The sequence below is a fragment of the Etheostoma spectabile genome, chromosome 14, assembly GCF_008692095.1.
Source record: "Etheostoma spectabile isolate EspeVRDwgs_2016 chromosome 14, UIUC_Espe_1.0, whole genome shotgun sequence".
Taxonomy (NCBI): domain Eukaryota; kingdom Metazoa; phylum Chordata; class Actinopteri; order Perciformes; family Percidae; genus Etheostoma; species Etheostoma spectabile.
Genome location: NC_045746.1, coordinates 4,765,761 through 4,777,067, shown reverse-complemented (window position 1 = coordinate 4,777,067; position 11,307 = coordinate 4,765,761). Strand labels below are relative to the sequence as shown.

The 11,307-nt window shown below is 39.7% G+C and overlaps 1 protein-coding gene across 19 annotated transcripts in view; it reads right to left on the bottom strand.

The window, feature by feature from the left end:
* dync1i1a (dynein cytoplasmic 1 intermediate chain 1a) overlaps positions 1 to 11,307 on the bottom strand; it is a 55,381-nt gene that overhangs the window by 10,403 nt on the left and 33,671 nt on the right. For all 19 annotated transcript variants that reach the window (XM_032535772.1, XM_032535773.1, XM_032535777.1 and 16 more), the window contains 4 exons: positions 4,901 to 5,047; positions 3,327 to 3,440; positions 3,009 to 3,142; positions 2,370 to 2,514 (listed from right to left, as the gene is read on the bottom strand). In XM_032535772.1, coding sequence (XP_032391663.1) covers positions 2,370 to 2,514; positions 3,009 to 3,142; positions 3,327 to 3,440; positions 4,901 to 5,047 — 540 coding nt within the window. The remainder of the gene's footprint in view (positions 1 to 2,369; positions 2,515 to 3,008; positions 3,143 to 3,326; positions 3,441 to 4,900; positions 5,048 to 11,307) is intronic.

The window sequence follows — 11,307 nt, the reverse complement described above, 5'->3', positions numbered from 1 at the left end:
GTGTGTGTGTTACAACAGTTGGGTTGAAGACAGACCTCAGGGGGATTTTAGGTAAGCAAAGGCAGCTTGCTTAAGGTGCATGTGAGGCATGTGTGGTGTGTCTATATTTGCACACACACATACACACACAGGCAGGTATTCGGCCTGCCCACACACAAATACGGGTTATGTGGGATAAGAGACAGACGCACATTCCTGCGGTGCCCCTCAAAGGAAAGGGAATTCCCAAATCCTGAAAAATAACACACTCTTCTGATGAAAATCCACAGAAATGTTTTAATATGTGTCACGGGACCCTTTGCACAAGACTTATGGACTAGCTGCATGCAAACATGAGCAAAAATTCATCAGTGCTTTACACAGCCAAGTATGAAAGCTGTAACTGGATCGTGCATAAAGCCGAAGGTATTATGCAATATGCATTATGTATTTTCCTCATATTGAATAGGTTTCTCTTTTTGATTTTTGGCAGTGTTTGCTGTTTGACACGCTCATGTTGACCCCTCTGTCCTTCAACATTAGCATCACCTCCACTATTAATCATGAATACATTTTGTCTTGCTATCCCATTACCTTTTATTCTTTCCACCCAATACATAGTTCATTCCTAACTTCCTACCTTCCTCAATATCCATCTTTCTTCTTTGTTCTCACTAATTCATCCTCATTTCTACTCAATTTATTTACATGCATTTAACAATGAAATATCAAAATGTATAACCTGGAATTTCTTCTCTCGTGCAGTATCTCCTGACGTGTAATGTGGAAATGTACCTAATGCCCTCCTCTGCGTCTCAACACCACCACCACCACAAAAGTGTGTTTGAATGTATAAGCAAAGTTTTGTATTCTCCAACACTTACTTTGACAGAAACATTGACAGTTAGCTTTTTACTGCCACTGAACTGCTGCCAAATCATTGTACCTTTGCCCCCTATGGATATAATGTGCAAAAATAGATATCCCAATAGTTTTTGTCTATGTGAATCCGTTTTGGTCAGTTTTGACTGCTCTATGTGTACTAAATTGATCCGATGAATGATGATGAAAAATTAAAAGTGTGCCCACTTGATGGTTGTTTGCTTGATTTCTTCACTACCTTTTTTCTTCTTGTGCAAAGAGCCCCTATTAGGTTTTTTTCTCTCCATCTTTTAGTGTGTCTATAGTTTTTTTAGGATGTAATAAATGAATATCAGAACAAAAACACATGTCACTCCAAAAGGAGCTTTCTCTCCCACAGACAACACTTTTCTCAACTGCCTGAAAATGGCTTACCCCCATTCCTGTTCCTCAATTAATGATGTCATTGATTGAGAAAGCTTGCCCAGTTTTTCAAATGTGCTGCCCATTGGTGCTGCCTGGGCAACCACAGCCTGCCAAATGGCTTGTTTGAATTTGGTTGACCAATCACAACAGAGTGGGTAAGCTGACCAATCAGAGCCGATTGGGCTTTTCAGGAAGGCCGGCCATGAGCTTAGTCCGACTGTTCAGGTGGAGGCACTGCAGCAATGGGCAGTGTGAGATGCATAATGTGTTTTTTGAACATCAAAGCCTGGAAACTTTTTCGAGTAGACCCCAAGAGTACAAATAAGACACTGAAAAGAAGTATAATAGAGGCTCCTTAAGATGAATAGCTTCCTCTTAACGACGTCTCCAATGCACCAAATGACACCACTTTAGGCTTCACACAGAGACAAGTATGGCTAAGTTACCTTCTCTGCAAACAAGCTTCCAGCCTTACACAGCTATAATTAATGCCTCTATGTGTTGTTCTGACATTTGCCCACACCATACTGAACATATATAGAACATGTATAGTTCGTATGCATAGACACTTACAGCTAGACGTTTGAATTTCCCCAAAAGATGCTTCTTCCGCAGCAACAACTTCTTTGATGGTGTTTTGATTGTGCTGCTTTAAACCTGCATATTGTATCTGCATATGTACTGCATGTTTGAGTGTCTCTCTCCCTCTCCCTCACTGTAAGTGCCTCATCAATATTAATACAACCCTTTTTCCTGCATTTACATGTACAGTATGTGAGTGTCTGGAGAGTATCCTTGTGTTTGCACATCTCAACTAAGTGGGTGCTCTGATGGTGAGGGGTGGGTGAAGTAAAAGAAACCCAACTTCCAACGTCAGACTGTGCCTTTTTTTTTTTTTTAATTAATTTGAATTTAAAAAAAAATCTGTTCATCATAACTTACTGTAGTAGTAGTAGCAGAAGAAAGACATATTTTCCAAAATGTTGCTCACTTATTTACTCAGCTTTAACTCACACTCTTTCCCTCTCTCTCTGTAATTTCTTTGTCCCCAATCAACCCCCCACACATCCACTCTTTCTCTTCTTCCACACAAAAAAACGCACCTTGGTGCTCCACAGTTTGACGGTCCAGTCGAATGAGGATGTGATGAATAGGTGGGAAAAGTCGACGGTGCCCACTGCACTGTGGCAGCTGATGCCCGTCACCGGCCCCTGGTGGCCCTCGAACATCTCACAGATACCCGCCTTGCTGCAGAAGGAGGACATAGGCGAGACCTTCATTTAGTGGTCTTAACTTGTTTAAAAACGAAGCAGTGAAGTGGTTTGCATATTCCTGAAATTAATTAACAGCACAGTAAGAGAGCTTGGAGAAAAAGAGAAACAATTAGCTACTTAGATGGATTGGAAAATAGTCAATTAAATTCTAATATTACTTGTTATTCTTAGACCATTTACCCTGTTTCACTTGTTTAATTGACTTTCTAAATGTATATTTTTTGCAGAATTTTTTAAGCGTGATGTTGTAATTCTTGATTATCCAAACAGATAAATTGGGACTGAGCGAAGACATAAAACACCAGACGAAACATACATAAACAAACCAGCAAAGATTTGTCTGTGATGTTTCATGTGTGTGTGTGTGTGTGTGTGTGTGTGTGTGTGTGTGTGTGTGTGTGTGTGTGTGTGTGTGTGTGTGTGTGTGTGTGTGTGTGTGTGTGTGTGTGTGTGTGTCTGTCCACCAACCTGCCGTGTCTGGATGCAGTGTACACAGTGCCCTCCTCGCTCCCGACCACATAGTTGTTAACATCTCCTGTGGGAAAAGCCATGCCTGTCACCGCCACGGGTTTGGATTTATTGTACACCAGTTCCATGGTCTCCTATGGCACACACACACACACACACACACACACACACACACGCAGAGAGAGAGACCGAGAAATAGAAAGAGAAAAAGAGGCATTACACATTTAAAGACACAAACGGACACATCAGTTATAGAAAATACATGTGTAATTCCAGGTCCATTAACTCTAAAACTCTGCATTTGAGTGTGTTGCGTACCTGTGGCTGGGAAAGCATGTCCAGACTCCAGGAGCACATCCTGCCGTCTGTAGACACAGTGATCAGGTTGTTGGCATTCTGGGTGCCGACCACGTTCACACAGTAGACTGGGTGCTACACACACACACACACAGAAATAAAGACACAGCATTCAATGAAGTGGATGAGGATAATAAAACATATACTGGCAATTGCTTTCAGTGTCTTGCTTACCTCACCTGTAATATAACTAATACATTCCGCACTTAAAAGCATGTTATTCTGCTGCATATTGTGATTACAACCATAAATCTGTGTTAGTCTCATTGATTAGAGGCATCACATTTAGATAAGAAATATTTGGATCCTTCCTAACTGCAGTAGGCTGGCAGGGACATAACGTTTTTCATTAATTTAACATGCTGTAATATTAGTTCAATTTGATTTTAAACATGGTCCTGAAATGATAATGTAATTTTACCCTTAAACACATGACATCATTAGATACTTTGTGCAGATGCAGAAGGCTCACATGGCAGCGTGCAGTCGTTCCTTACAACAAGAGTGTGTGAAACAATTATGTCATTACTGGCCAGTAATTGATTTGTGGGCAGCACAAAGAATCCATTCAGCAGTAAGCAACACGCTAGCTGACTGGTTCTCACTGGAGAGGATGAGAGCGACGGCGTCATTGCCGACCAATGCAGCTGTGTTATAAACAGCCCTGGGTCAGAAGATATTGCCAGTGTATATTGGTTGGTAATCTGTTGAGTCAGGGTCAGTGAGTTCCTTGAAGCATCTAAACTGAGCTGTCCTAGTTCTGTCTAGAATTTGACTACTCCACTCAGGAGTAGGCGTGTGTGTGTGTGTGTGTGTCCTGAAAATAATCAGTCTCAAAGATTCAGATTTATCTTGTAAAAAAATGTAATGCTGCAGTAATGTGACCATTTAATTTACGACAAAATGTGTCAAATTCAAAAATCTTAACTTTCCTCTGAGGTGTTCCTACAGACTGAATTCATTGTTTTATGCAACTAATTAAAACACAACAGGGAACTTGTTTTCTTTTAGGTCAGAGCCTATTTCACCAGGGCCGCAATTAACAATTATTTTCATTATTCACTATCATCATTATTTTCTTCATCATAGTTTCCCAGAGCCCATGGTGACGCCTTAAAAATATAATATATTTAGTTCGACCAACACTCCAAAATCAACATAATCAACAAAATGTAAGATTATCAACTTTGAAATTTGGATATATCACCTTTTAGGAGCTGGAACTATCCGATATAATGTCACTTTAGCTTAATAAATGAGTTAATCATTTGACTGAAGATGTGATGTGAAACAAATGTGATTATTTTCTCTTGATCAACAAATCATCAAATAATTTCAGTGATAAAACAAACACACAGTTTGAAAAAAATGAAGAAAGAGCTTGAAAACTAAGCTACAGATTTGATCCTTTTCTTTAAATTCTCTTATTATGTTTTGTTTTTTGTTAATGTGTCAGCTGCACCTCACTCAACCAATGTTTAGTTTTTTTGAGTCACAGTAGGGTACCAGCTCACAGTTGGTTCTGTATGTCTTACAGTGTGTGCAGCAGCAGACAGAGGAGTCCTCTGGACGGGGGTCCGACGGTGACTGCGGTTGTCCCACAGGACAATCTGTCCCGAGTAAGTCCCCCCCACCACCAGGTTGGGATGAAACCTGGCAAAGCCCACAGATACTACTGGAGACTGAGGAAAGAGAAGGGGAGAGGATGAGATAGCGGAACCGCATATTATTCTGGTATGAGGATATGTAATGGGAACATTTCTGATATGGCATCAACTGACGGGACAAGGAACATGGTGAGAATAGAAATGGTTTGGGCCGATGAAAAGTGTAGATAAAACAGCAGACAGTGAGAAAAGAGCTAAAACAAAGAAAGATATGAAGCGAAAACGGTAATGCTAGACGGAGCATGAGTGAGAACGAGTGATCAAGGCGTCGTGATGGGTGGCAGACATCGGGGGACAGACAAGGGAGATGATGAGTTTGGCTACGGTGAGGGTCCGCTGAGGAGAGGAGAGAGGGGTGACGCTGGGGCGGAGACCAGACAAAGAGCGGAATTGTAGTCCTCTTTCCCCCAGCCGTTTCACATTACAGCATCAAAACCCCAGCAGCCACTGGAGCGCTCACTGTAGCCTCCATCATGACAAGCGCACCCTTGAACTCCCTCCCTCCCCAATACCGTGTTTATTGAGTCTTGGTTCCTCTTCACTGCTCGTCCCATATGGGTTTCTGCGTTCAAGCTAGCCTTCCCTGACCCAGAGCCACTGAAGCATCTGTGCTGTGGCGTTATGAGAAAATGTTGCTGCATCGTATCGCTACAGGAGGCTAAGTGGTGTGATGCATTGACAAATTCATTCCTCCATCCACCCATCTAGTAAAGCAGCATAATCATGTTGAGAGGAACAGTAATTCACAGTTAAAATGGGTTCAAGACAGCGTTAAACAAGAAGCTCACAGACATGCATCACAATTAAAAACAGTCAAACTATAAAAACACGCAGGGTGAATTTCGCAAAAGAATTGTTGCCCAATACAGTCGTAGATTTTGTTGGAAGAACTGCCGTTGACAGTTTAAGTGTTCTAGAAAACAGTACGTCAGACATTCTGTCAGCTCTGAGTCGGTGTTTGGAGACAAATCTTGTCATTATTATCAGAATTCTCCCAAATAAATCAATGGATTAACAAGGCAGTGTTTGCAAGACGTATGTGAATAAATTGACAGTATAGTATTCATTTCAAATGTTGCAAATGGTTTGCATGGTCGGCAATAATACTACTACTTGGAATAGTGGATTAATAGACAGTAAGACTACGATGAATATACATTTTAGAAATAGAAGGAAATTCCAAAGTCATGCTTACATAGTAACTTTATGAACACTATGAACAGTCATACTTGCGTTACCCTCATAGGAGTGACTCCTTTAAAAACACACTGACATTGTCCAATTTATATGGAATATTGGTTTACAGTATATTAACTGTGACAGTTTATTTAAAACATTGGTTTTTAAATTGTTAGACACAAGGCACTAATGTGCCAATATGCAACGTGGTCGTGGCAGTGTTGGGCAGCAGCTGTACTAGATAGGTAAGACATCTAACAATGGGAGTTCATGTTTAGGAAAAGCATAACATTTGTCTTATTTTTCATTTAATTTTTTCAGTTTTCTCCCTTGCTCTCGCCCGCTCTCTCTCTCTGTCCCGGCAACCACACCATGGGCGAAGCAGCCAACTCCAAACCCCAGTTCGTTTTGAGAGGAGACTGGAAAACAAACCAGAGAAAAAGAAACTGACACTGAACACTCTTTCTCTCTCTTTTTTGTTTCTTCTGAGGAGTCACGGCTTCCAGACGAATGGCTCGGGACTCGTTTCAGATGTTGAGGCTCAAAATAAACTGAACTTTGGTGATAAAAATAAAGTCGCTCGTCAGGCGGCAAGGAGGCAGTCTCCGAAAAGTTTATTTAGACGGTCAGATAAAAAGGGATCAGGATTTTAGGTTTATTAGCACATATTAACACGCAGGATTTGATGGACATAAGCTATTATTATTTACATTACAAATTGTGTAAGTTGATTTGCCAGATTTATTCTACATGTAATATAAGCATTAAAAGCAAGCAGTAGAGTAGACAAGCTAAACTGCAATTGTTGTAACTTGTTTTTTAAATGAATGTGGACAATTTAAGAAAATGTTCCTAACTTACTAACCTATGTGTATGGGGACAAAAAGTAAAAAAGTATTGCAAGGTTTTTAAGGTTTTTTAAAGTACTTCAGGCCAAATGTCAAGACAACAGCTCTCATACTCAAGCACACATGGATGAGTCTGCCTTTAACTTGATCACTTTTAAGAGCTTTGGGATGACCTTTACATTCTGTGGTCATCTGACAGGCTGATGTCTGAGGTCTGCCTCTCTCCCCACCCCCCCCTCCATAAAACTCTATCAGTGGGTTAATGAACCTACGTCCTGCCCTCTGTCATCTCTGTGCACAAACACTAAATACTGTGGGTTCACACACGCACACGCACACGCACACGCGCATGGTTCCACCACAACAACTATTTATCAGTCTTCAAAAAGTAGGGGGACTCTAAACAATCTTTAGCCTCTGGAAGAGACAGGAAAGCCGAGTAAAGGAAGCATATACAATATCTAAATACCGAATGCTTGAAAGAATTGTTTGAATTTTAGGGAAATATGCTTATTTGGCTTTCTTGCAGATGAGCTGTTTTATGCCACTTGAATTAAAGGCTAGTGGCGACAGCTAAGCATAAAAACAACTAAAGCTAGGCAAGTTGTTTCCCCACGCTTCCACTCTTTATGCCAATACAGTTGAACCGGGACGTCGGAAACCTCAACTTAAAAGGCCCCCTGAAGTCAGATTTCTGACGAGAACCTCATCAACCTGACATTACAATCCATTAAATCAAAAGTAGCAAAAGCTGTATGAAAAACAATAAACTGTTTATTAACACTTCTGTCTTCCGAGTATCTCATTAAATCAGTCGCACACACACAGCTGTCTATCTGGTTTTCCGACTTATTGCTGGAACACGGTCAACTCAGGTGTGATGTCATTACCAGTTCCCACCATCGAGGTAAATGGAATGCAGCATAAGCTAAGCTAATTGGCTGAAATTTTTCCCCAAAAAACTATTTCTTTAACTCCTTTAATACTTTTTCCTCCATTGTTGCTTACTCTTTTGTTGCTTACTCTGTTGAAGCACCCTACTCAAGTCTTTCTGCCTAAAGAGATAGAAACCTCAAGACCACTATAAAAGTGTCATTTATCATTTTAATTTTAAATATTTAGTCTATGTTCTACTCTGTACTCTGTGTAGTATACTGTTAAATTGTTCCAATTTGACAGTATACTACCTCAAATATATTAATACCGTTACCTTTAAACTCACTGCAGAAACCTTCCTCTTTTATCTGTGCAGTAAAAATCAATATGCTTTTTTTTTTTTTTTTACTATTAACACCATCAAAAATGTAAAATAAACACACAAATCTACAAGCATATACAAACACAGATAGGAAACATCCCTGCTCTCTTCCAGGAGTTATGACGCTAAATAAACATCTCTACCCCACATGAGTAATGACAAAGAGAAGCTATATCAAATCAAGAGCCCCCTCTATTTCCTCCATATGTTAGTTTAACTCCTAAGCCCTATCAGTGTCCCCATCTTAAGAGGAAAAATCCTAACTAAACTCTGAATCAACTCTTTGAGAAACCACATGTTATGCCATCATTGCCCTCATGTACTCTCAAGCTCAGAGAAAGAGCTACTGAAAATTAGCCCGGCTTTGTTCCAATAGTGCACTTTGAGGCGCCTGCCAGCAGCGACTTGACATAAAAGCCATTCTCCCTAAATGCTTCTAATCAAATGTCACATCGACACATATGTTTTGGGGTTCTATGCCTTTTAAATGTACTGTATGTCATTTGGTGCTGAAATGAGATCAATTTGTCCCGCGCAATAAGGAAGTTTGTGATTTAAGCTCTAGGGAAATTGGTTGACACTCTAAAGCAGATTCTCAATTTGAATGTCATGTAGGAAATTAATGACTGAGTTTAGAGCTGAATTATGGAGCTCTTAGTTATGTTTCGGCTGGATTTCTGTAGTCTTTCTGTTTACTTTATATTAATTTATGAGCCATCAATGACTCAAAAACTTTTGGATCTATTTGAGAAAATTTATTTTAGTGTTTAAACATCCATCCATCCATCCATCCATCCATCCATCTTCATCCGCTTATCCGGTGTTGGGTCGCGGGGGCAGCAGCTCCAGTAGGGGACCCCAAACTTCCCTTTCCCGAGCCACATCAACCAGCTCCGACTGGGGGATCCCGAGGCGTTCCCAGGCCAGGTTGGAGATATAATCTCTCCACCTAGTCCTGGGTCTTCCCCGAGGTCTCCTCCTAGCTGGACGTGCCTGGATCACCTCCCTAGGGAGGCGCCCAGGAGGCATCCTTACCAGATGCCCGAACCACCTCAACTGGCTCCTTTCGACGCGAAGGAGCAGCGGCTCTACTCCGAGCTCCTCTCGGATGACTGAGCTTCTCACCCTATCTCTAAGGGAGACGCCAGCCACCAACCCATTTCGTCCGCTTGTACCCTGGATCTCGTTCTTTCGGTCATGATGTTTGAACATGACTGAATGGAATTAAAGTTCATCATTTTGGGAAATACTTTCTTACTTCTTAAACGAGAAGATCCATATCCCTCTCATGTCTGTAAAGTAAATATGAAGCTGCTGCCAGCAGCCGACTTAGTACAAAAACTGGAAACAGGGGAAAACATCTAGCCTGGACTATTTCTTGGCAATAAGAAGTTGCCAGGCAACAATCTGAGACTACAGGAAGTTACTAATCCGATAGATAAACCCATATAAAAAGAAAAATTATTGTTTTAACACCCTGGTTTTTGTATGTATTAAACAAATGAGTTGCAACTTGTTAACTAGAAAATGCATTTCCTGCAGAAATTGCTTGTGAAAGTTGAAAGGTTAATTTGTAAGACTAAATTGAATTGCTGGCATGATTGCGTGAGACGGTGAGCAGTTAGAATATGGAATGGAAAAGTGTGAATGGTTTTAAATAGTAAGAATTTCATTGAAATGTTGAATAATACCAATAATGTATTGTGGTGTATGAGAAGTAAAAATCGTGGCTTTGAGAGCAAGTTAAAGAGGAAGATTTAAAATATAGTATTATATTATTAATATTCTCTCTCAACTGTACTGTAGCTGTGACTTCACCCACACTGCGCAGCCTTGAAAAAAAACAACAGAAAAATCATAAAGAAGCAAAAAACTAAAACAGCTATAAAACAAAAACTCTATGCAAGTATAAATGTTAGAAAGAAGATGAATACAAGCAAAAATTTCCTTAAAGAGCTGAACCTTGAACGTTGAAAAAAAATGATACAAATTCATAGTATAGTCTATCAGACAAAGTCTGAAAGAACATGCAAACTCCACAAAAAACTGCCAGGCCTGGATGGTTGTCAAACCAAGGGTCACAGTCTCCACTACTTACTTGCTGGTGTAACCCCTGAGCCACCGTGCAACAAAATAGAGTACGTTTCAAAAATAAAAAAGGAATTGTATAGTATGTTGAAAAAACTTCAGAGTATAGAATGTTGAAAAAAGTGATTAAAAAAGTCTTAGCATAGCATGTTAAAAATAGTCATAGTATAGTATGTCAAAAAGCATGTCGTGAAAAGTTATAAAAAATATATTGTATAGTAGGTCAAAAATAAAAAAGGAATTATATAGTAGCAAAAAGTATAGTATGTTGTAAGTAGTAAGTATAGTGTGTTGAAAAAAGTAATAAAAAAGTCATAGAATAGCATATTGAAAAAAGACAAAAAAGTCATAGTATAGTATGTCAAAAATAGTGTTAGCATAGTATGTCAAAAAAAGTGATAAAAATGTCACAGTATGGCATAGTATGTCAAAAAAAATCCATGGAAAAGTCATATTTTGATATGTCGAAAAAAAGATAAAAAAGTCATAGTATGTTGAAAGGAAAGTCATAGTATAGTATGTCAAAAAAGCCATTAAAAAGTCAAACTACCAGCAAGTAGTTACTGCGGACTCTAACCCAGGTTTGATTCCCAGTCAAGGCTGGCCCTTTTCCTTACGTTTTTGTTCACATACTACACTTTGACTTTTTAATGTTTTTTTCAACACACTAAACTATGACTTTTTTACATACAATGCTATTACCGTTTCCAACATTAAATCTTTGGTGGCACACTGGCGCTGTGGTTTGTACTTCTACCAACTATTGTTGGCAAACTGACCGAAGAGACAGTTAATTAACCCAACTTGTTTTACTGAACCAGTTATATCGAGAGCCATACGTCAAAAAAATAACTCACTCCTGTTTTTTTTACCTCATTAGAGCCTCCACTGGAGTATTGGTA